This window comes from Chiloscyllium plagiosum, unplaced genomic scaffold (genome assembly GCF_037043375.1).
Source record: "Chiloscyllium plagiosum isolate Xiang-an unplaced genomic scaffold, Cpla_swu_hap1 HiC_scaffold_30, whole genome shotgun sequence".
NCBI classification, from domain to species: Eukaryota; Metazoa; Chordata; class Chondrichthyes; order Orectolobiformes; family Hemiscylliidae; genus Chiloscyllium; species Chiloscyllium plagiosum.
In genome coordinates, this window is record NW_028270168.1 from 1,204,209 (window position 1) to 1,231,207 (window position 26,999).

A 26,999-nucleotide genomic window follows, 5' to 3' on the forward strand; every position below is an offset into this window, starting at 1 on the left:
AGGATCCCATCGGTTGATATCTAGAGTCAGGGGAGGCTACAGGATCCATACAGCGTGAGTGTCTCCAGACATGGAAGCGATGGTGCCAATGGGAAAGGAGCACATTTTCAGGAACCCGGCACAACGTTAGATAGCAGTGACTGGAAGGGCAGAGGGGATGAAGTCTATGGAGAGAGTAAGATGAACTTTTGAAGCTGTTTCAGCCTCAGTAATATTAATTTGGTATTAATTTATTCAGTTATTTTTACCATTTATACAATTTATTCTGTAATTTATTTTGTAAACCAAGATGGTGCTGGAATGTGGTGACACTATCCACTTTCACTGTACCTAGGTACAAGTGACAATACTAAATAAATCTATTTAAATGCATTCAAAGATTTAATTACTGCGACAAAGCTCTATGTGCTGTTAACTGCTGGATCCTGCAAGTAAACTACAACCTGGAAATTCGGGGTGAGTTTTGAGAACAGTGTCACTGATGAGATGTAGACAGTTAGTAAAGAGAACATGCTCCTTTGTATTTTCCTCAATGACTGCACAAGATGCAATCGCTGCTGTTTTGGGCATCTATTGTTATTTCTAGCATTGGACTCTTGTGGTGCAGTGGTAGTGACCCTATCTCTGAGCCAAGAAGTCCAGGCTAAAGTCTCACTTGCTCCAGAGATGTGTAATACCGTCTCTGAACAGGTTGATATTTAAAAAGTTCACTAGCATTTACTGTTCTTCCTTATTGTGTCCTCAAAAGTAAAGTATCACCTCTGAGCCATCACTATATTGAATCCTTGTAGCTCCTCTTTGTCACCTTATTGGTATTAACTTTGACCCAGAGAATCAAGTTTTGAGGAATTTAAATTCATTTCAATGTTGAGCTTAAGTACTATATGAAAATATCATGAAATAATTGGAACAACACTGCCAAAAACCTGCCTCTGACAGTATACATATTGAAAACCTCTGTAAAGGTATGAAACCAGGTAATTTAGTACATACTATGGTATTGATTGAAAGCAAAGTCCTGTCGATACTGGAAAAGTGAAACAAAGACAGTAAGTGTTTGAAGAAATCAATGATCTGGCAGCACCTGTGATTCTAGTTTGGCTTTTCTTAGAGCTGAAAATGTGTTGCTGGAAAAGCGCAGCAGGTCAGGCAGCATCCAAGGAGCAGGAGAATCGACATTTTGGGTATTTGTTTCTGAGCTTCACAAAATCCATAGAGCATGGCTGCAGGCCATTCAGCCCATCAAGTCTTAGAACATTGAGCATTACAGCGCAGGACAGGCCTTTTGGCCCTTGATGTTGCGCCGACCTGTGAAGCCAATCTGAAGCCCATCTATCCTATACATTACCATTATCATCCATATATTTATCCAATGTCTATTTAAATGCCCTTAAAGTTGATGAGTCTACTACTGTTGCAGGCAGCGCCCCACTACTCTCTGAGTAAAGAATCTACCTCTGACATCTGTCCTATATCTATCACCCCTCAATTTAAAGCTATGCCCCCTTGTGCTAGCCATCACCATCTGAGGAAAACTGCTCTCACTGTCCACCCTATCTAACCCTCTGATCACCTTGTATGTCTCAGTTAAGTCACCTCTCAACTTTCTTTTCTCTCACAAAAACAGCCTCAAGTCCCTCAGCCTTTCCTCATAAGACCTTCCCTCCATACCAGGCAACACCCTAGTAAATCTCCTCTGAAACATTTCCAAAGCTTCCACATCCTTCCTATAATGCGGTGACCAAAACTGTACGCAATACTCCAAGTGCAGCCACACCAGAGTTTTGATCCTTTCAAAGCCAGATGTAGGAAAACTGAACAAGCCTGGGAGTTTTGTTGGACTAGTAACAAAAAGCACAAGGGAAGTTAGACAACTGCCTCAGAGTGTACAAGATGATCAGAGTTGATTAAGGAGGAAGTGCCAGATCTGCTTAAAAATGTACATGCAAGGGTAAAGTTTATTCACCTGGGCCAGGAGTAGCAGGGAAAGAGGTTACAATATTAAGGAATTCAGGATCTTCTCAGCCTGTAATGCTGAAGGATGAGGAGATATGTACTCCTGAAGGACTATTGCCAGAAAAGGTACTGGTAACAGGAATTCATGGTGAGACAAAAAGTGCTTGATTATGTAAAGTGAGGCTAGAGAGTCCAGAGAAGAGTGGAGAATTGTGGTAGGAGTACTGGACACACTCTGAGCTCCAGGAATGCAAATTTACCTTGCAAATGATATAGCTCATTCATTGGTAGGTGTGCTGCCTACTCTAGTTGAAAAGCCCGTGGAGACGCAGGCAACTGAAGAAATGAAGGATCTTTATCCAAGAATTGTCCCTGATTGTGTGGTCACAAGATCACAGAGGCACAAGTTGAAGCAAGAGAGTTCAAAAGGCACAGATAAGGAAGCTGACATACCTTTATGCGAGACTTTTTTTGATCAGGTAAGTGGGACAAAGCAGGAGCATCTAGGTAAACATGCAAGTATCTTTAGCTCTTCTACACTTATTGAGTTACAGAAGAAAGTTGAGAATTTAAAACAGTTATATCAAAAGGTATATACAGAGAAGGAGAGTGAATATCTTCCTGTGTGTGTTATGGCCTAGTCCATAACACACTGTGTGCCTTCTTAATAGCCCTATCAACCTGGGTGGCAACTTACATGGATCTATGTACACAGACACCGAGATCTCTCTACTCATCTACACTACCAAGAATCTTACCATTAGCCCAGTGCTCTTTATTCCTGTTGCTCATTTCAAAGTGAATCATCTCACACTCTTCTGCATTAAACTTCATTTGCCACCTCTCAGCCTAGCTCTGCAGCTTACCTATGTCCCTCTGTAACCTGCAACATCCTTTAGCACTACCCACAACTCTACAGACCTTAGTATCATCTGCAAATTTACTAACCCATTCTCTACACCCTGAGCTAGGTCATTTATAAAAATGACAAACAGCAGTTACCCAAAACAGATCCATGCAGTACACCACTAGTAATTGAACTCCAGGATGAACATTCCCATCAACCACCACCCTCTGTCTTCTTTCAGCTGGCCAATTTCTGATCCAAAATGCTAAATCACCCTCAATCCCATGCTTCCATATTTTCTGCAATAGCCTACAATGGGGAACCTTAATAAACACCTTCATGAAATCCATATGTACCACATTAATCGCTTTACCCTCATCTGCCTGTTTGGTCACCACCTCAAAGAACTTAATAAAGTTTGTGAGACATGACCTACTCATCACAAAACTGTGTTCATTATCCTTAATCAACTTATTCCTCTCTAGATGATTATAAATCCTATCTCATGTAACCTTTTCCAACAGTTTACCCACGACCAAAGTGAGGCTCACTGGTCTATAATTACTAGGGTTGTCTCTAATCCCATCTTGAGCAAGGGGACAATATTTGCTATCCTCCAGTCTTCTGGCACTATTGCTGTAGACAATGACGACATAAAGATCAAAGTTAAAGGCTCTGCAATCACTTCCCTGGCTTCCCAGAGAATCCTAGGATAAATCCCATCCAACCCAGGGAACTTATCTATTTTCATACTTGCCAGAATTGCTAACACCCTCTCCATGTGTTCCTCAATCCCATCTAGTCTGGTAGCCTGTATCTCATTATTCTCCTTGATAACATTGTCTTTTTCTAGTGTGAATACTGACAAAAAATATTCATTTTGTGCTGCCCCTATCTCCCCTGACTCCACGCACAACTTTCCACTACTATCCTTGATTGGCCCTAATCTTTCTCTAGTCATTCTTTTATTTCTGATATACCTATAGAAAACCTTAGGGTTTTCCTTGATACTATCTGCCAATGACTTCTCATATCCCCTCCTGGCTCTTGTTAGCTCTCTCTTCAGGTTCTCCTTGGCTAACTTATAACTCTCAAGCGCCCTAACTGAGCCTTCACGTCTCATCTTAACATAAGCCTTCTTCTTTCTCTTGACAAGAGATTCAACTTCTTTAGTAAACCACAGCTTCCTCGTTCGACCACTTCCTTCCTGCCTGACAGGTACATGCTGATCAAGGACACGTAGTAGCTGTTCCTTGAACAAGCTCCACATTTCAATTGTGCTCATCCTCTGCAGTTTCCTTCCCCATCCTATGCATCCTAAATCTTGCCTAATCACATCATAATTGCCTTTCCCCCAGCAATAACTCTTGTGCTGCCTTATATACCTATCCCTTTCCATCGCTAGAGTAAACATAACTGAATTATGGTCACTATCACCTACCTCCAAATCTAACACCTGGCCTGGTTCATTACCCAGTACCAAGAAGGTTGGGTGAGCAAGTTTGCGGATGATACGAAAGTCGGAGGAGTTGTAGACAGTGAGGAAGGATGTGGCAGGTTACAGCGGGATATAGATAAGCTGCAGAACTGGGCAGAAAGGTGGCAAATGGAGTTCAATGTAGCTAAGTGTGAGGTGATTCACTTTGGTAAGAGTAATAAAAAGATGGGGTACTGGGCTAATGGACGGATACTTGGTAGTGTGGATGAGCAGAGGGATCTTGGTGTCCATGTACACAGATCTTTGAAAGTTGCCACCCAGGTAAATAGTGCGGTGAAGAAGGCATATGGCGTACTGGCTTTTATTGGTAGAGGAATTGAGTTCTGGAGTACTGAGATCATGTTGCAGTTGTATAAGACTCTGGTGCAGCCGCATCTGGAGTATTGTGTGCAGTTTTGGTCGCCATACTATAGGAAGGATGTGGAGGCACTGGAACGGGTGCAGAGGAGGTTTACCAGGATGTTGCCTGTATGGTAGAAAGATCGTATGAGGAAAGGTTGAGGCACTTGGGGTTGTTTTCATTGGAGAAAAGAAGGTTTAGGGGTGACTTGATAGAGGTGTACAAGGGGTTTAGATAGGGTCGACAGTGAGAATCTTTTTCCACGTATGGAGTCAGCTATTACAAGGGGGCATAGCTTTAAATTAAGGTGGGGTAGGTATAGGACAGATGTTAGGGGTAGGTTCTTTACTCAGCGAGTCGTGAGTTCATGGAATGCCCTGCTAGTAGCAGTGGTGGACTCTCCCTCATTATGGGCATTTAAGCGGGCATTGGATAGGCATATGGAGGATAGTGGGCTAGTGTAGGTTAGGTGGGCTTGGATCGGCGCAACATCGAGGGCCGAAGGGCCTGTACTGCGCTGTATTCTTCTATGTTCTATGTTCTAAATCCAAAGTGGCCTCACCCCTTGTTGGCCTGTCTACCTACTGTTTCAGGAAGCCCTCCTGCACACATTGGACAGAAACTGACCATCTAAAATACTTGAACTAAAGTATTCCCAGTCAATATTTGGAAAGTTAAAGCTCCCCATAACAACTACCCTGTTAGTCTTGCTCCTATCCAGAATCTTCTTTGCTGTCTTTTCCTCTACATATCTGGAACTATTCAGAGGCCTGTAGAAAACTCCCAATACAGTGACCTCTCCTTTCCTGTTTCTAACCTCAGCCCATACTACCTCAGTAGTCGAGTCCTCAAAGGTCCTTTCTGCCACTGTAATACTATCCTTGACTAACAATGCCACACCTCCCCCTCTTTTACCATCTTCTCTATTGTTACTGAAACATCTAAATCCCTGAACCTGGAACAACCATTCCTGTCCCTGTTTATCCATGTCTCTGAAATGGCCACAGTATCGCCGTCCCAGGTACCAAACCATGCTGCATGTTCACCCATCTTATTCCGGATTCTCCTAGTGTTGAAGTAGACACTTCAAACCACCTTCCTGCTTGTCCTGAACTCTTGTGACCTTGAAACCTCATTTCTGACCTCACTGCACTCAACCTCCTGTACACTGGAGCTACAATTCAGGATCCCATCCCCTGCTGAATTAGTTTAAACCCTCCCGAAGAGCATTAGCAAACGCTCCCTCCTTGGATGTTGGTACCCCTCTGGTTCAGATGTAGATCATCCTGCTTCTAGAGGTCCCACCTACCCCAGAATGAGCCTCAATTATCCAAGTATCCAAAACCCTCCCTCCTGCACTATCACTGTAGCCATGTGTTCAACTCCTCTCTCTCCCTACTCCTCACCTCGCTAGCATGTGACACGGGCAACAAACCAGAGATAGTAACTTTGTTTGTTCTACCACTAAGCTTCCACCCTAGCTCTCTGAAATTCTGCCTTAAATCCCCACCCCTTTTCCTACTTATGTCCTTAGTGCCAAGTGGACCATGACTTGGGGCTGTTCCCCCTCCCCTCCCCCTCAAGGCTCCCAAAAGCATGGTCAGAGACATCACAAATCCTGGCACCTGAGAAGCAACACACTAACTATGAGATTCTCTCGTTCTCACAAAACCTCCTTTCTCTGGATGTAGGTTTGCTCGCTGAGCTGGAAAGTTATGTATTTAGGTTTCCTTGGGTTGGCGATGTTATTTCCTGTGGGTGATGTCATTTCCTGTTCTTTTTCGCAGGGGGTGCTAATTGAGATCCAAGTCAATGTGTTTGTTGATAGAGTTCTGTTTGGAATGCTATGCTTCTAGGAATTCTCGTGCATGTCTTTGTTTGGCTTGTCCTAGGATGGATGTGCTGTCTCAGTCGAAGTGGTGTCCTTCCTCATCTGTATGTAAGGATACTAGTGAGAGAGGGTCATGTTGTTTTGTGGCTAGTTGATGTTCATGTATCCTGCTGGCTAGTCTTCTGTCTGTTTGTCCAATGTAGTTGTCCAATGTTTGTTACAGTTCTTGCAGGTATTTTGTAAATGACATTAGTTTTGCTTGTTGTCTGTATAGGGTCTTTCAAGTTAATTAGGTGCTGTTTTAGTGTGTTGGTGGGTTTGTGGGCTACCATGATACCAAGGGGTCTGAGTAGTCTGGCAGTCATTTCCGAGATGTGTCACATAAATATAAAGTGGGCCATGCCGCCAGTGCTTCATCCAGAGACTCACTGATGATGATAATACCACGTCTGGTGGCGAAACGTCTGAAAATGAATGTTCCAGCCTAGTGAGCAAACCTCCATCCAGAACCTCAACCTGAACTACAAATCTTCTCAAACCTCCTATCTCTCCCCCTAACAATGGAGTCCTCAGTGATGAATGCTCTGCTCATCTCCCCCCTCCCCTTCTGAGCAACAGGGACAGACTCTGTGCCAGAAACCTGTACCCCATTGCTTACCCTGATAAGTCATCCCCCCAACAGTATCCAAAACAGTATATTTATTATTGAGGGGCACAGCCACAGTGAATCCCTGCACTATTTGCTGGTTCCCTTTTCTGTTCCCTGACGATAACCCATCTGCTTTTTTCTTGTACCTGAGGTATGATTACCTCCCTGTAACTCCTCTCAATAAACCCCTCCACCTTCTGAATGATCCGAAGTTCATCCAGCTCCAGTTTCCTAACCTAGTTTACGAGGAGCTGGAGTTGTTGCACTTCCAACAGATGCTGTCAGCAGGGACACTAGTGGTGACCCTTACCTCCCATATTCTGCAGGAGGAACATTCAACTGCCCTAACTGCCATTCCCACTATTCTAAATTCCCAAAGAGCCTGCAGAAAAATGAAGAATTTTTAAAAACTGGTTACCTTACCAATCCGGCACACAGAACCTTGGGTTTTTGGTTAGGGGAGAAGGATGGGTGGGAGACACTGCCTAAGTAGTGTTTCAGGTAACGCAACAACCCAAATATATTACAGTACTTCACTTAATCAGCTGTCTTGTGTCTGCTCCTGCTCAGTGTGCATTCCGCCTATTCAGGAGGTAAGTTTTTAAACCAGTGTTCACCTTCCTGTCAGCTTCCTGTTCACGCTCCCACTCTTCCTGCTGCTGAAACAAAAAAGTAAGTCCACACCAACCTTCCAAAGTGCATCCTACCCAGCCACTCTATCCCTCTAATCCTGCATTTCCCATGGCCAATCCACCTAACCTGCACGTCTTTGGACTGTGGGAGGAAACTGGAGCACCTAGAGAGTACCAGTGCAGATATATGGAGAATGTAACCTGAGGCTGGAATTGAATCTGCGTCCCTGGCGCTGTGAAGCAGCTGTGCTAACCACTGAGCCACCATGCTGTACAGTATGGCTGGTTTTGTGTACTTTTAAGTATAAACAAGGGAAATGAATTTTGTTTCAAAGATACATTTAGCTTCATCTGGCAAACTGGCAACAGATTGTTCTGAACGTACATTGAGTTTTGAGATAATGTTTTTCAATTAAATCTTTCAAGTTCTGTTGTTCTGAATTCATGTTGAACTGAAGTTTGTTCATTGCAAAATAACAACTTGCACTTGTGTACTGTTTTTAACATAAAAGTTGATCGATGACTCTCCAACCACTGGGAAAAGGCTAATTGCTCATCTCTCTGTCCAATCCATCACTTACGAGCAATACTTTCAACTGTCAGGGCATTGACTCAGTTTGAGAAATTAATCCTTGTTGCAAACATAAATTGTGTTATTAAAAAAAAGCCATATTGTCAGGGGGTCATTTATTCTCTTTACAAGATTAGAAAACAACCACAGCACGAGGATTTCATTTACTTTCAATAAATAGACTTTCATTTGCCCAATTATGTATTTTTAACACGCCACTTAAAATGTATAATCATCTCTTGCCCTCTCTTATTCTTCTGGGAGAGAAAGGCAGACCAGTGATAAGTTGTTCTTGGCAGCTATATTCACTCTAACAGCCTCCTTCTACACAACGTGGTCTTTCTGCCACAAAGACAAAGGTTTGGAAGCACCCATCTCATCCATTGTACATTTCATTCCAGCATTGACAAGATTGAATTGTTTCAATGTGGTAGACAAACAAGAACAGGAGGATGTGGTGTGTGTGGTAATGGAAAAAAATAACAATGTAATGGTTGAAAGATGGTGGGGAACTCCTAATATTCACGAAGGTGTAAACTTAATGCATTGACTATACGCCCACATCTCAGTGAGTATTGAAGTCTGTCAAAAGTAAGAGAACTGCAACCTTTTCAGATTGGAATAATTTTCTTGATGGGGTTATACACATATCCTATATTATGATTCAGCAGTTAATTTTAACCCTTTAGGGAAACCTTTGACACAGAGAGAGGTGACAGCCTAGCAGTACTGATTGATTGCTTGCCTAGTGTACTGAGGTGCAGTGAAAAGATTTGTTTACGAGCAGTACAAGCAGATCATAGTAAGCAAGGACATATTGATCAGAAAGACCTATACAGAGGCATAAAGGTTACATTACACAGGGCATGCACTAGGCGAGATCGACGTTAGCAAGATCAGCAATATTTGAGTCTAGAGAGTCCATTCATCAGTCTAATAAACCGTTCCTGAAACGGCTGGTGTGTGTGTGTTCAAGCTTCTATAACTTCTGCCTGATCGAAGAGGTTGTTGGAGAGCATTACCTGGGTCTTTGATGAAGTTGGCAGTGTTTCTGCATCAGCGAGCTGTGTAAATATAGTCCACAGATGGAAGATTGGCTTCTGTGATGGTCTGAGCTGTGCACACCATTTTCTGTAGTTTTCTATGGTCCTGGGCAGAGCAGTTGCTGTACTAGGCCATTATACCCCCAGACAATATGCTCTCAATGATGTATCTGGACATGCAGAATTTCACCTGAGGAAGCAGAGACGTTGTGCCTTCTTGACCGTCGTATTTATGTGGTGTGTCCAGGACAGGTTGTTGATTATCATCACTCCAAAGAACTTGACGCTTTCCAACCTCTCAACCTCAGTTCCATTGATGTAGATGGGGTGTGTTCTTCTCCTTTCTTTCTGAAGTCAATTATCAGTTCTTTAGTTTTGGCGACATTGAGAGAGATTGTTCTCATTTCATCATGTAACCAAGCCTTCCAACTCCCTTCTGTATTTTGACTCAGCATTGTAAGATATCCGTCCCACCACGGTGGTATCACCAATGACCTTGTAGATGGTGTTCATTTAGAAGTTGGCAACACAGTTGTGGATGGACAGGGAGTACAGTAGGGGGCTGAGGATGCATCCTTGTGGGTCTCCAGTGTTGAGTGTTATTTGGGGGAGGTGCAGTTGTCTCTCTTCACTGCAGTCTGTGGGTAAGGAACTGAGGATCCAGTTACAGAGGGTGGAGCTAGGATCAAGGTCTCAGAGTTTTGAGATCAGTATGGGCAGGATAATGGTGTTGAAGGTGGAGCTATAGTCCATGAGCAGGAGTCTAATGTAGGTGTCTTTGTTGTCCAAATGTTCCAGGGATGAGTGCAAGGCTAGGGATATGGCACCCACTGTGGACTTGTTATATCAGTTTGTAGGGGATCGAGGTAGGCTGGGAGACTAGATTTGAAGTGAACCATGACCAGCTCCCAAAGTACTTGATGATTATGGAAATCAGAGGCTATTGGGCGGTAGTTATTAGGATATGTTGTATGTGCTCTCGTAGGTACTGGGATGATGGTGGTCATCTTGAAGCAGGTGGGAACTTTGGCTTTTGGGAAGGAGAGGTTGAAGATGTTAGTGAATATTTCTGCCAGCTGGTCCACATAGAATCTAAGTGCTTGGCCAGGGACTCCATCTGAGCCCATTGCTTTCCTTGGATTGACTCCCAGGAAGACTGATTTGATGTCTACAGTGGTGACTGAGGGAACGGATGTGTCTGGGGCTGTTGGGGTAGGTGACACTGCGCTGCTGGTGTTCTGCTCAAATCAAGCATAGAAAGCATTGAGCGCATCAAAGAAAGATGTGTCTTTGACCACTATCTTTCCCTGCTTCATTTTGTATCCCGTTGGGTTGTTTCAGCCTTATCATAGGTGGTGGGAGACTGTTTGGCAGGTTTGGACCTCTAACTTGGTCTGGTATTGCCTCTTGGCATTTCTGATGGCTGTGCAGAGACATATCTGGATTTTCTGTATAGGTCTGGGTCATCAGACTTGAATGCTGCCCATTTGGGCTTCAGTAGGGAGTGGATTTTTTGGTTCATACAAGGTTTATGGTTGGGGAACACCTGGATTGACTTCTTTATGACTGGACTATTAATCTAGAGACCCAGGTAATGTTCTGGGGACCCGGGTTTCAAGCCATGGAGTGAAACTTGAATTCAGTGACAATTTGGAATTCAGAATTTAATGATGACCATGAATCTATTGTCAATTGTCAGAAAACCCTATCTGGTTCACTAATGCCTTTAGGGAAGAAAAATGCCATCCTTTCCTGGTCTAGCCGACATGTGACTCTAGACCCGTAGCAATGTGGTTGACTCTTAACTGCCCTCTGGTTCTTAGAGTCATAGAGATGTGCAGCATGGAAACAGACTCTTTGATCCAACTTGTCCATGCCGACCAGATATTCCAACCCAATCTACCCCACCTGCCAGCACCCGGCCCACATCCCTCCAAACCCTTCCTATTCATATACCCATCCAAAAGCCTTTTAAATGCTGCAATTGTACCAGCCTCCACCATGTCCTCTGGAAGCTCATTCCATACACGCACCAACCCCTACATGAAAATGTTGCACCTTTTATATCTTTCCCCTTTCACCCTCAACCACTAGTTCTGGAATCCCCTACCCTGGGGAAAAGATGTTGCCTATTTACCCTATCCATGCCCCGCATGATGTTATAAACCTCTATAAGGTCACCCCTCAGCCTCTGACGCTCCAGGGAAAACAGCCCCAGCCTGTTCAGCCTCTCCCTATAGCTCAATCCCTCCAATCCTGGCAGCATCTTTGCAAATCTTTTCTGAACCCTTTCAAGTTTCACAACATCTTTCCGATAGGAAGGAGACCAGAATTTCAAGCAATATTCCAAAAGTGGCCTCCCTATATTTATCACTCCTCAATTTAAAGCTATGTCTCCTCGTGCTAGCCATCACCATCCAAGAAAAAGGCTCTCCCTGTCCACCCTATCTAACCCTCTGATTATCTTATATGTCTCAATTAAGTCACCTCTCAACCTTCTTCTCTCTAATGAAAACAGCCTCAAGTCCCTCAGCCTTTCCTTCCCTCCATACTTGGCAACATCCTAGTAAATCTCCTCTGCACCCTTTCCAAAGCTTCCATACCTTTTCTATAATGCGGTGACCAGAACTGTATGCAATACTCCAACTGTGACTGCACCAGAATTTTGTACAGCTGCAGCATGACCTCATGGTTCCAAAACACAATCCCTCTACCAATAAAAGGTAACACAGCGTATGCCTTCTTAACAACCCTATCAACCTTGGTGGCAACTTTAGGGATCTATGTACATGGACACCAAGATCTCTCTGTTCATCTACACTACCAAGAATCTTACTATTAACCCAGTACTCTGTATTCCTGTTGTTCCTTCTAAAGTAAATCACCTCATACTTTTCCCCATTAAACTCCATTTGCCACCTCTCAGCCCAGCTCTGCAGCTTATCTATGTCCCTCTGTAACCTGCAACATCCTTCAGCACTTTCCACTACTCCACTGACCTTAATGCCATCCGCAAATTTACTAGTCCATCCTTCTACGCACTCATCTCGGTCATTTATATAAATGACAGACAGCAGTGACCCAAAACAGATCCATGTGGTACATCTAGTAACTGAACTATAGGATGAACATTTCCCATCAACCACCACCCTTTGTCTTCTTTCAGCTAGCCAATTTCTGATCCAAAATGTTAAATCACCCTCAATCCCATGCCTCTGTATTTTGTGCAATAGCCTACCATGGGGACCTTATCAAAAGCCTTACTGAAATCCATATACACCACATCAACCACTTTACTGGAGGATGTTAATGAATCAAAACAGAACTTGCTGATGAAGCTGATTAAGAGTCACCAGACTCAAAAGTTAACTTTGCTTTCTCTTCTACCAGACCTGCTGAGTTTCTCTAGCTATGTCTGCTTTCGTTTCAGATTTCCAGCATCTGCAGTCCTTTGTTTTATATTACAGAACCAGGTGTTATGTTAAAATATGACAGTTCTATGGATACTCAAGCCAACTTTTCATTAACTAATTTTTGGAGGAGAAAAACCGCTCGAGTAGGATCTGTACCCACACCCCTAGAGAATTAGCCTCAGGATTATTTATTTAATAACTTCACCACTACCTCACCTTTAACAACCTTACTGCAGGGTGGGGCAAAATAACGTAGTGTAAGCTAAATAACACTTGATCTTGTTTCTTAGATAGGATAAACAATTAGTTCATACTGCACTACTGGGACCTCAATGGCAGCTGTGAACAGATTGCAAGAGTTTTTTTGGTCATGACGCTATTCATGTTTGATACCAATTGGAGAGAGGATTTTGAGTTGATGTCAATTGGCCTGATTTGGAGGTGTTTTCGATCTGTGTTTGTTCTGTTTGATCAGAGTGATTAATTTCAAATTTGAATGCCCACCTTTGCTGTATACAGCTTAGTTGAAACTTTATTGCTGGAACAGCACAGCAGGTCAGGCAGCATCCAGGGAACAGGAGATTTGACGTTTCGGGCACAGGCCCTTCTTCAGGAATGAAGAAGGGCCTGTGCCCGAAACGTCGAATCTCCTGTTCCCTGGATGCTGCCTGACCTGCTGTGCTGTTCCAGCAATAAAGTTTCAACTTTGATCTCCAGCATCTGCAGACCTCACTTTCTCCTCTGTATACAGCTTAAACCTCTTACTACCCATCATCCCTTTCAATCCAAAAAGGCCCAAGTCTTGGGTAATTGGCTGGTGAATGGCAAATCTTGTAAGGCAAGTAGCTGTGAACAGGATGTTGCTGCCTTTGAATATGTCCTTGATGGAGATCGTGCCTGTGAGTGGCAATGTGGGAATAACACCTCCACTTTATTGAGAATTTGTTGGAGATGCAGCAACAGAGGATAATTCTCTTTGCTAGCCTGTCTTAAAACCTCAGGTCCCTGCTGATTGAAAGGCAAAGTCATAAAAAGACTCGGTGAGATCTAACAACAAATGAAAAAGACGTTTTGTGGTATCAGAAGTGACAAGGGAAATCTCCTGACCTTTGCTCACATTACACCCACGGGAGATGAACTACCCACTATCAATGAGGTCACATTTCAAACAAGGACAATATTGTTTCCTCTTTTACATTTGACTTGTTGCTGCAGCTACAACAATTTTCAAAGCAGTTCAAAAAAACACTGAAAGTACAAACTAAACACATGGTTCGTTCATGGGTGATAGGAAGGGTGTCTCTCAGGTATGGTCCAGTTTCTGATCCATTTCATCGATTTCTATGTGCGTTTCCAGGAGCAAGGAGATCATAGAGATTGAGGAGCAGCCAGTAAAGCAGGGAGATTGTAGCTACTCTTGACAACAATTCGTTGGAAATATTGGAGGGTTTGGTTTCCACAGGATATTGCCTTGTATTCTTATTGTCCTAATATGGAAGTATTTTCAGAGATTGCAAAGTAATCTTTAATTTTTATTCAAGCTATAGCATTTCTTGTTAATATTCTTTATTAAATCAAGTCTCTGAGGCAATAAAACACAAACATTAAATCTAACAGAAAGGACATGCAGGTATCGTTTACAGCCAATGATAACGTTCAAGGTGAATCAAATACTAATTTGCAGTCTGATGTGCTGAATGCAATTTCTGGTGGAGATGAGTTGTTTGTACAAAGTGTCCATTATGAAAGAATATGCATTAGTCACCGCTAAGCCGTTCTGAGGAAGGGTCACTTGACCTGAAAAGTTAACTTTGATTTCTCTCCACAGATGCTGCCAAATCTGCTGAGCCTTTCCAGTAATTTCTGTTTTCCGATTTCCAGCATCCATTGTTCTTTACTAAGCTATATTATTTTCAGTTCAATAGGTCTGTCCAAGACACCTGTCTTTTATCCATTTACAAATCATTTTCCTCTTTCAAAATACATTTTACCTGACTTAAGATCAATCTTTCAGATGTTTCAAGGCCCAGCTTGTCAGGAGGAGCTCACAGATGGAACTGCGTAGACTGAAGAGGTTAGAAATAAAATTACTTTTTAAATGAAGGAAAATCCCACTTACTTCTCAAATTTTACAAAATGTTCACAGGAAACTTTAGAGATTTCAAGGATCTCATAAATCTTTTAACTTTCCCCTGCTGGATAGGAAAGTTTTAAGAATATTTTTTCAGTAACCTTAACAGAAAATGCACAGTAACAGAATGAGAAACAGAACTCACATTTCACCAGTTCATGAAAATTTATTGAACTCACATACAAACACTATTGAGAGGTTTAAATTTAAATGTAATGCTAAACAATGTAATTTTTTTTGTATAGTTTCCACAGTTTTTATTAAAAATTGAAGTTTGAAAAATAAGTATCAGCAACACAAGAGTAAGTAAATGTCTTACAAAAGATGACATTTTGTTTGGGTGTGCAAGTGAACAGGAAGAAAACACTTATTTCTGTTATCAACACAAAACACACTCAACTCACCAGCTTTTGTAAATTTATATTTTCATTATCTATTAGTCCATATGTTAATACTATAATAGAAAATGGACAGAAGTTTTCATTGCTCCCCCTTGATACAAAACAGATCCACCAAAAGTTTTGAACCAGTACAGGGCGTGCAAACAAAAAGGAAATCGTTAAAAGCCCCTTCAGTTCTTCCTCCATTTGAAGAGATCACAGCTGAACTGTGCTTTAATTCCCATACAGTCACCATCATCTCCTACTCCTTAAACCCTCTGTCAAGAATCTATTAATCACAACTTTAAAATCAATAATAGATCTAGCCAGAAATAGTGGATCTATTTCCTGTGAGAGAAAGGAGATGAAATGTATGTAATTTAAAGCAGTATAGAAGGCGGGGCCATTGTGCCATCTCTTCAATATATTTCTCTTTTCTCCAAAGAAGCTAACCAACTTTCCTTCACATAACAGGACAATCTCTTTACAACTCTCCATCAGCAGATAACTCTTCCCTGTCTCAAACCAATTAATGCAGAAATCTTTGGTCATGCCTTGTGGTATCTCTAGATTGGACACTTTCAATTCACACTGAGCAAAGTCCAAAATTCTATTCTCAGAAAACTTGAAGGCATCCAAAATTCTGCTGCTCTTATCTTAATTCACACCAAGTCCAGTCACCATTGTCCCTGTGCTCACTGGTCTGCATTGGCTCCTAACTAAGTAATGTCTTGATTTTAAAATTATCATCCTTTTTTTCAAATTTCTCAACGGCCTTACCCTTCCTTGTCCTTGTTCTCCTCTGCCCTACAATTTTGAGATATTTCAAATTCTGATTTCTTTGGAATATCCAGTTTAAACACTCCATTATTGGTGACTGTGCCTTCAGTTGCCTGGACCCCAAACTCTAGTGCCTTCCTTCCCTAAACCTCATCATCACTCTTCTCTGCTTCAAGAGGCTGCTAGAACTCAAAAGTGTTCACTACATATTTGGTCATCTGCACTAATACCCCTGTATGTCTTGGTGTGAAATTGATTTATAATACCCTGGGAACTGCTCTGGGAAAAAAAGGTAAAAACAAGGACTGCAGATGCTGGAAATCAGATTCTAGATGAGAGTGTTGCTGGAAAAGCACAACAGTTCAGACAGCATCCGAGGAGCAGGAAAATTGACGTTTCGGGCAAAAACCCTTCATCAGGAATAGAGGCAGAGTGCCTGCAGTGGAGAGATTGAAAAACTGCTCTGGGATGTTTTGTCAAGTCATAAAATAAAGGTGACATATAAAAAAAAGGCCTTCGTTATGAAAGATACCACCTGTTTGCCTCCCCCAAAGTGATCATTCCTCAATGCAGATGGATACCAGCTGATTTCCAGGATCAGGCACAGAATGATCAATGGAATCTATTTTTTCCCTCCTCTCTGGATTGAAGGGACCAAGATCCAGCACGTCACCATCGTATGGTGAGATGATCTCAATCAGTATAGAGCTTGGGATTTCCCACCTCCTTCTGTAGTTAGTGATGCTTCACTGGGCAGTCCCTGATACTAACACAGCCATCAGGGGAAGTGAAACCAATGAATGAAGTTTACTCACAGCCTGTAATAGCATAGGATTTGACAACATGGTTTGATAAATATTTTTTTTGACAGTTGAATATTTCAAATAGGAGCCTGAAAAGTTGAGACGTCAAGTAAGTGATATCCACTGCAGTGATCATTAGCTGGCAACTGCATTAAACAAACATATTGGACTAAGATCCATGCTGAAAATATTAAAAACAGCATTTCAGAAATGTTAAATAGCGTACACAATCCATGAAAATGATTCTCTGTTTAAAGAATGTCCATTTCCTCCTTGCCCATTTTGATGAGTATTGCCACCCAGTAATTTTTAACATTGCCTTCAGGATTCAAACTGCAAAGTAACGTAATAACACACAACATAATTTAATGTCATTTTCTAAAGAATAATGACATGTAAACATATTCCTGAACTGATGGATCCAGTTTCAGGAATCTCAGTAACTGGGAAGAATAAGCGAGAGCTCTCTCTCCCCACTCCTTTATTGGGTGATGAAGATGATGGACACTGATGAATGTTATGGATAATTGATAGCTTTCATTGCTGGTCTCCCTTTTCTCTCTGTTATTAGGGAGAGAAGAAGGGGAGTGATTTGATTACAGTCCAGACCTAGTGAGTCATAAGTAATCATCATGAGTGAAGGTATGATGGTGGAAACACTTTGATTTGAAGACAGTTTGAAGAGGTTTGTGCCTTGCAAATTATTGAATAGATTTGGTTTTTTGTTGTCCCACTAATAAAAATTATGAATTTCAGCTTGACAATGAAAGGAAGACATGCATATGAGGCATAAAGCATTTGCTACAAAGGTCAAAGGATTTCAAATTAGCGTTAGAAACTTTTACAGAGAGGCCAACGATAGAAAGTTCATTATTCAGCTCTTGAGCTGCAGGTTTACAAAGGGAGGAAGGTATTAAATATTGAAAGGATTTTGTAAAGAAAAAGAGTTGTCCATTGAAATATTTTTTCATGGAAATACATGAATGGTTAAATGATTGTAAATTACCCCACGTATAGGATCTTTAAAAAAAATGAACTTCTAAAACAATGTATACGTAATACAAACAATACATAGTATAATCAAGTAACGTTTGAGGAGTTTGGTTTAAGCAAAACAAATTACCAGTTATAAAATAGCTACTGCATCACTGTGACCTTCCCATGTGAACCTAAGTCCGAATTCTATCCACTCAATAAAAGGTTTCATTCTGAAGTGGAATTTTGCCAAATGCTGCAGCCTAACCTTTACATAAGTTTTTTCGCAGCAGAGAGCGGCGGGAGCTGGGCGGAAGTTCAGACGGAGCGCAAAGCCGGTCAGAAAGGTAAGTGATTACTATTAGAGTGGGTGTGTTCTAAACCCCAGGTCCTACAAAGTAGGGTCTCCGTCCCTCCCTCCTCCTCTAACCTTAATTAAGAGTCCACAGACATGCCACAAAAAGAGGGTCTAAGGAAGTTTAGATCGAAGAGTGAAGCTTGAGCTCAGGACTCTTTGACAAGGAGGTTTTGTGAAGTGATTACACCACAGTTGAAGAGGGTGAAGACATGACTGCCCAGCTGGTTCAGTGTGCTACGTGCTTGATGTGGGAGGTCAACGACTCTGGTGTGTCTGGCTCGTATATGTGTGGAAAATGTGTGCACATTCAGCAATTGACCGAGCATATTGCAGCGCTGACGAAAGAACTCGAAGACCTTAGGCTCATCCGAAAAACGAGATCTTTCTGGACAAGACCTTCAGCGATGTTATTACACCAATCATGCCAGAAGAGAGCAGAAGGGAGCAGATGATGAGGAAGGCAGAGAGGAGACAGGTGGAAGAGACCCCGGGAGAAGTACCTGTCAGGAACAAGTTGAAGTTTTTGGAAGCAGAGACTGATGACACTGCCAGTTCGCAAGGCGGCCAAGTTTGTCAATCAAAAGTTGCCGCAGAGGCAGAGCGGAAGAGTCGGACATCGCACAGAGCCGTGGTAATAGGGGACTCCATCGTGAGAGGAACTGACCGGGGTTTTTGTGGCAGCAGACAGGATTTAAGGATGGTGTGTTGCTTTCCTGGTGCTAGAGTGAAAGACATCGCGGACAGAGTGCAGGAAATCCTCAAGGATGAGGGAGAAGAGCCAGAGGTGGTGGTACATGTCAGCACAAATGATGTCGGGAAGAAGAGGAGGAACATACTACAGCGAGACTTCGGAGAACTAGGAAGAAGGCTGAAAAGCAGGACGTCCAAGGTGGTTATCTCCGGTTTGCTTCCAGTTCCTCGGGCTAGTGTGGCCAGAAACAGGGAGACAATGGACTTGAACGTGTGGTTGGGGAACTGGTGCAGGAAGCAAGGATTCAAGTTCTTGGATCACTGGGGTATATTTTGTGGTAAACATAAATTCTACAAGAGAGACGGCTTGCACCTTAATAGGTTAGGGACCAGCATTCTGGCAGGCAGGTTTTCTACTGCAACACCGCTACATTTAAACTAAGTAGCGGGGTGGGGGGGACAAGCTGGATGTTTAAAAAGGAAATTGAAGGGAAAGTTAGAACAAGAGAAGTCAAGAAAGACAACTGTATTAATGAGGCAGAAAACTCGGAAAGGCATCATGCTGTAAGGTTGAGTGAAATAAGGGTTGATGGGAAGGGTGACAACAGTAACAAATTAAAAATACTATACATGAATGCACGAAGCATTAGACATAAGATGGATGAGCTTGAGGCTCTTTTGGAAATTCGCAGATACGATATTGTGGGGATAACTGAGACGTGGCTTCAAGTGGACAGGGCCTGGGAAATGAATATTCAAGGCTACACGTGCTATCGTAAGGATAGACCGACGGGCAGAGGGGGTGGGGTGGCCTTGTTGGTAAGGGACGATATTCAGTCCCTTGCGCGGGGGGACCTAGAGTCAGGAGATGTAGAGTCAGTGTAGATAGAGCTTCGAAATACTAAGGGTAAAAAGACCCTCTTGGGAGTCATCTACAGGCCCCCACACAGTAGTCTGGATGTCGGATGTAAGTTAAATCAGGAGCTGAAATTGGCCTGTTGCAAAGATGTCACTACAGTTGTTATGGGGGATTTTAACATGCAGGTAGACTGGGAGAATCAGGATGGTATTGGGCCACAAGAAAGAGACTTTGTGGAGTGCCTCAGAGATGGATTCTTAGAGCAGCTGGTGCTGGGGCCGACCAGGGAGAAGGCAATTGTGGATCTGGTATTGTGTAACGAACCAGAATTGGTCAGAGACCTCGAAGTGAAGGAGCCATTGGGAAGTAGTGACCATAATACACTAAGCTTCAATCTGCAATTTGAGAGGGAGAGGGTACAGTCGGAAGTGACAGTACTTCTGTTGAATAAAGGGAATTATGGAGCTATGAGGGAGGAGCTGGCCAAAGTTCAATGGTGCAATACCTTAGCAGGGATGACCGTGGAGGAACAATGGCGGATATTTCTGTGTATAATGCAGAAGTTGCAGGATCAGTTCATTCCTAAAAGGAAGAAAGATCCCAGGAGGAGGCATGAGCGGCCGTGGCTGACGAGGGAAGTAAAGAAACATATAAAGTTAAAAGAGAAAAAGTATAACATAGCTAAGATAAGTGGGAAAACTGAGGACTGGGAAGCTTTTAAAGAGCAACAAAGGATTACTAAGAAGGAAATACACAGAGGAAAAATGAGGTACGAAGGTAAACTGGCCAAGAATATTAAGGAGGATAGTAAAAGCTTTTTTAGGTATGTGCAAGGCAAAAAATGGTTAGGACAAAAATTGGGCCCTTGAAGACAGAAACAGGGGAATATATTACTAGGAACAAAGAAATGGCAGAGGAATTAAATGGGTACTTCAGATCTGTGTTCACTTGGGAAGACACAAGCAATCTCCCTGAGGTAACAGTGGCTGAAGGACCTGAACTTAAGGAAATTTATATTTGCCAGGATTTGGTGTTGGAGAGACTGTTAGGTCTGAAGGTTGATAAGTCTCCGGGACCTGATGGTCTGCATCCCAGGGTACTGAAGGAGGTGGCTCGGGAAATCGTGGATGCGTTGGTGATTATTTTCCAGAGTTCAATAGATTCGGGGTCGGTTCCTGAGGATTGGAGGGTGGCTAATGTTATACCACTTTTTAAGAAAGGTGGGAGAGAGAAAGCAGGTAATTATAGATCAGTTAGTCTGACCTCAGTGGTGGGAAAGATGCTGGAGTCTATTATAAAGGATGAAATTACTGCACATCTGGATAGTAGTAACAGGATAGGACAGAGTCAGCATGGATTTATGAAGGGGAAATCATGCTTGACTAATCTTCTTGAATTTTTTGAGGATGTAACTATGAAGTTGGATGAGGGAAATCCAGTAGATGTCGTATATCTGGACTTTCAGAAAGCTTTTGATAAAGTCCCACACAGGAGGTTAGTGAGTAAAATTAGGGTGCATGGTATTGGGGGCAAAGTACTAGATTGGATTGAAAATTGGTTGGCTAATAGGAAACAAAGGGTAGTGATAAACGGCTCCATTTCGGAATGGCAGGCAGTGACCAGTGGGGTACCGCAGGGATCCGTGCTGGGACCACAGCTTTTTACAATATATGTTAATGATATAGAAGATGGTATCAGCAATAACATTAGCAAATTTGCTGATGATACAAAGCTGGGCGGCAGGGTGAAAAGTGATGAGGATGTTAGGAGATTACAGGGTGACCTGGACAAGTTATGAGAGTTGGCAGATGCATGGCAGATGCAGTTTAATGTGGATAAATGTATGGTTATCCACTTTGGTAGCAAGAACAGGAAGGCAGACTACTACCTCAATGGAATCAATTTATGTAAAGGGGCAGTACAGAGAGATCTGGGTACACCAGTCAATGAAGGCAAGCATGCAGGTACAGCAGGTAGTGAAGAAGGCTAATACAATGCTGGCCTTCATAACAAGAGGAATTGAGTATAGAAGCAAAGAGGTGCTTCTGCAGCTGTACAGGGCCCTGGTGAGACCACACCTGGAGTACTGTGTGCAGTTCAGGTCTCCAAATTTGAGAAAAGACATTCTGGCTATTGAGGGAGTGCAGCGTAGGTTCACAAGGTCAATTCCTGGAATGGCAGGATTACCTTACACTGAAAGACTGAAGCGACTGGGCTTGTATACCCTTGAGTTTCGAAGATTGAGAGGGGATCTGATTGAGACGTATAAGATTATGAAAGGATTGGACACTCTGGCAGTAGGAAACATATTTCCACTGATGGGTGAGTGCCGAACCAGAGGACACAGCTTAAAAACACAGGGTAGACCATTTAGGACAGAGCTCAGGAGAAACTTCTTCACCCAGAGAATGGTGGCTGTGTGGAATGCTCTGCCCCAGAGGGCAGTGGAGGCCCACTCTCTGGATTCATTTAAGAAGGAGTTGGATAGAGCTCTCAAAGATAGTGGAATCAAGGGTTATGGAGATAAGGCAGGAACAGGATACTGATTAGGAATGATCAGCCATGATTATATTGAATGGCGGTGCAGGCTCGAAGGGCTGAATGGCCTACTCCTGCACCTATTGTCTATTGTCTATAAGTACACCCAGAGCAGTTTTCTACTCATCAACCATTCATCACTCAAGACAAATTGGAAATCTCACAAGAACATGAGAAATAGGACAGGCCAGTTGACCTGCTTGGTCAGTCTAGAAGACAATTGTTTATCTGATCATAGCCTCAACTTCACTTTCCCTCCTGTCTCCAATAACTCTGACTCCCTAATCAATCAAAAATCTGTCCACTCAGTCTTCAATGTATTCATTGACTCTGTGACCACTGCTCTCGAGATAGAATTCCAAAGATTAATGACCCTCAGAGAATAAATTTTCTCCTCACCGAACACTTAAATGGAAGAATGCCTTATTCTGAAACTGTGCCCCCAAATTCTAGATACTCCTCCAAAGGTAAATAGCCTTGCAGCTCCTACCCCATCAAAGTCCCCTCAGATTCTTACATAATCAATAAGCTCATCTCTCATTTCTCTTAACTGCAATGAGAACAAGCCTAACTTACTCAACCTTGCCTCAAAAGACAAATGCTTCGTTCCAGGAATCAACCAAGTGAACCTCATCTGAACTTGCAAGTGTATCCCCTCTTTAAGTAAGAGCAAAACTGCACAGTATTGCAGATCAAATCTCACCAGTTTGGCTGCAAAAAGACTTCTCTACTTTAAAATCTACTCTCCTTGCAATCAGCACCACGATCAGTTTGTCTCTCTAATTACTTGTTGAGACTGAATGCTAACTTTTTATGATGCATGTCCAAGGACACCCAGATCCCACTGTATTACAGCACTCTGCAGCTTCTCTCCACTCAAATAAATTGCTGCTTTTCTGCTTTTCCCAGCAAACTTGACAAGCTCAGATTTTTCCATGTTATTGTTCTTTCCATTCACTTGCCTGATTCATACGCCTTTGAACTGGGCCCTTCAGTGTGACACCTACACCTGACAGTGAGAATAAAATTCCCGACAAAACTCATTAATTCTCAACTTCAATTTTCTATTTTATTCACACATTGGTTACGATTTCTAAAAGATTACAATATATATTGGGGCACTTGCCAATCTTAAAAAACATTCTCTATTTAATATATTCCATGAGAATTTTGTGCCTATAATGTATATATTTGCAAACAATTTGCTATGTTTTAGTTAGGGGAGCATAGTATCTTCATTGTTAATTGGTCAGAACACAGAGATGCAGGGGATTACAGTGGTGAGTTCTCTCCGATAATAGTTAGAAACAGGTTTCACTCAATGAGTCATCACATCATCAGGTCCTACTCACTGCTATGCTACCTGGAAATGACTGTCAGGGGTCAGATGACTTCTTATAGGGGATGACAGTAAAAACCAGAGAGTGAGATAACTTCTAATGTTGTATCTCACACCTAGTTACCACTTTCAAAGGGAAGAAATCTACTGCGCGAAAGTTATGCTTTACTGTGTCAAGACAAATCAAATCCCTATACTTGTTGTTTGCTATAAATGTAATAATCACCTATTAAACAAAAGGAAGACCATACAGAAATTTAAACAAACTCTCCCTAAAAAAAAGACCAGAATCTAGTTTTCTGTAATATTTATCCAACTTTGCAAATATCATGAAACCATTTTACATTCATTCACAGGATGAGAGTGTTGCTGGCTAAGCAAGCACTTATTGTCCATCCCTAATTGCTTAGAGAACAGTTAAGAGTCAACCACATTGCTGTGGGTGCGGAGTCACTTATGGACCAGTCCAGGTAAGGATGGCAGTTTCCTTCCCTAAAGGACATGAGTGAACTAGATAGGTTTTCCTGACAATTGACAATTGTTTCATGGTCATCAATAGACCCTTATTTCCAGATTTTTTGTTTTATTGAAATTAAATTCCACCATCTGCCATGGCAGGATTCGAACCTGGTCTCCAGGACAATCCAGATCTCTGGATTAGCAGGCTAGCAATAAGCTAGAAACATGGAAACGAGGGCTAGAAGGAGTAGACCATTCAGCCCTTTGAGCCTGCTCTGCCATTCAATATGATGATGTCTGATCATCCAACCCAATCCCCCGCTCTTGCTTTCTCCCCACACCCTTTGATCCCTTTAGCCCAAATAACTACACCTAATTCTTTCTTGAAAATGTTCAATGTTTTGTCCTCAATCACTTTATGTAGCAGAGAATTCCACAGGCTCACTAGTCTATGGGTGAGGAAATTCCTCCTCATCTCAGTCCCACCTGTATCCTTAGACTGTGACTCTTTGTTTTGAGCCATTAGGAACATCCTTTCCACATTTATCCTGTCTAATCCTGTTAGAGTTTTATAGGTTTTACAAGATCATCCACATTCTCCTAAAATCCAGTGAATGTAGTCTTAACTGATCTAGCCTGTCTTCATACATCAGTCATACCATCCCTGGAATCACTCCATCGTCAGAACATCTTTCCTCAGATAAGGAGACCAAAACTGCACACAATACTCCAGGTGTCGTCTCACCAACACCCTGTACAATTGCGGCAAGACATCCCTTTTCCTGGAATTGAATCCTCTCATCCTGAAGGCCAACAAACCATTTGTCTTCTTTTATACCTACTGCACCTGCATGCTTACCTTCAGCGACTGGCACAAAAGGACATTCGGGTCTCATTGACCCTCCCCCTTCCCAATCTATTAGCATTCAGATTATAATCTGCTTTCCTGTTTTTATGACTAAAGTGGATAACCTTACATTCATCCACATTATATTAAATCTGTTACATATTTACCCAACTCACAACTTGTGCAAATCAAACTGAAGCATCTTTGCATCCTTCTCACAATACACCCTTCCACCCAGCTTTGTGTTGTCTGCAAACTTTGAGATGTAACATTTAATTCTCTCATCAAAATAATTAATATATAGTTTGTGAATAGCTGGGTTCAAGCACCGATCCCTGCAGTAGAACAAAGATAAAAGAAAATTACAGCACAGGAACAGGCTCTTTGGCCCTTCAAGCCTGTGCCAATCCAGAAACTCTACATAAACCTGTAGCCTATTTTCAAAGGATCTGTGTCCTTCTGCTCCCTGTCCATTCATGTATCTGTCTAGAAACATCTTAAATGACGCTATCGTGGCTGCCTCTACCACTGCAGCTGGCAACGCATTCCAGGCACCCACCACCCTCTGTGTGAAGAACTTTGCACACATATCTCCCCTAAACTTTTTCTCTCACTTTGAACTCGTGACCCCTAGTAATTAAATCCCCCACTCTGGGAAAAAGTTTCTTGTTATCCACCCTGTATACACCACTCATGATTTTGTTGACCTCAATCGGGTCCCCCCTCCACCTTCGTCTTTCTAATGAAAATAATCCTAATCTACTCAACCTCTCTACGTAGCTAGCATCCTCCATACAAGACAACATCCTGGTGAACCTCTGCACTCTCTCCAAAGCATCTACATCCTTTTGGTAATGTGAGGACCAGAACTGTACACATTATTCCAAATGTGGCCGAACCAAAGTCCTATATAACTGTAGCATGACCTGCCAATTCTTGTATTCAATACCCTGTCCGTATGAACTCCAATAGTCACTGGCTGCCACTCAGAAAAATGACCCGTTTATTCATACTCTTTGCTTCCTGTCTGCCAACGAGCTCCCTATCCATGTCAGTACACTGTCCTCAGTCCCATGTGCTTTAATTTTAAATAAATTACAAATTATTTTTCCAACTTTGTTTTTGCTGAAAAAAAATTAGTCTTTTGCTCGATACTCAAATGTGACTGAACTGCATTATGAGTTGGTAATGAACAACTGGGGAGAGGGTGAAATCGACTGGTGCCCCCTGTCTATTGCCCCAGAATATCTACTTTCTGTGCAGCTGTAAGGTGGTGAAACAAGCATTACAGTAACCATCACATTTTGCATTCCCGAAGTTCTCACAGTCTTGAGTTCTACAAAGCTTTCTCCTTGTCTCCAAGTTCTGTTGATCTGATGATGAGAAAGTGCGAATCTGTGAAGATTGCAAATGACCACTGCTGCTGTTGCTGCTTGTCACTAACTCCACCTCAAAGAGTTCATTGGTTGTTCTGTCAGACAATCCCTGATCATTTGATGCATTACAATTGTGACATCTTGGCAGCACAGGACTCTGAAATGACAATATTTTATTTAGCCAACTCCATTTAAAAGTCAGTTAACAGTTTTGCACATTTTGTTGTTAACTCCATTGTTTTCACTGATTGTAATCAGCACAGAGTACAACATTACAACTTGGCTTATACATTTTCGATTTGCTAGTTTGGCTGAAATTTCAGAGCCAGCCTTTTGTCAGTCATAGCAACATAATGTTCTGTTTCAACATTTTACTGTTATTACTGTATGGTTAATATTCCAATATCTCAGACAAACTTTCATTATGTTCTTTTTATCTACTATTTTTGGAATGTGTAGCTAAGGAGGTGGAGATGTTATTCAGTAAACTCACTGTCAAAGTTACTTTTTAAAATGATCTATGGGACGTCGATCCCATTGGCTAGCCCATTATTTATTGCCCATCCCTAGTCACCATTGAGAAGGCAATGATGAGTTGCCTCTTGAACAGCATCAGTCCTTGGTACGTCGAGCACCCACAGAACTGGCAGAAGGGTATTTGCAAATATCTTCCCTTATACTGGG

At 42.2% G+C, this 26,999-nt stretch overlaps 1 protein-coding gene across 1 annotated transcript in view; it reads right to left on the reverse strand.

The window, feature by feature from the left end:
• Positions 1-15,099: 15,099 nt before the first annotated feature.
• The window catches only part of LOC122564311 (tumor necrosis factor alpha-induced protein 3-like), a 40,499-nt gene continuing 28,599 nt past the window's right edge, over positions 15,100-26,999 (reverse strand). The window contains exon 7 of the mRNA XM_087976654.1: positions 15,100-26,472. Within this exon, the coding sequence (XP_087832780.1) occupies positions 26,188-26,472 (285 nt within the window). The 3' untranslated portion in view covers positions 15,100-26,187. The remainder of the gene's footprint in view (positions 26,473-26,999) is intronic.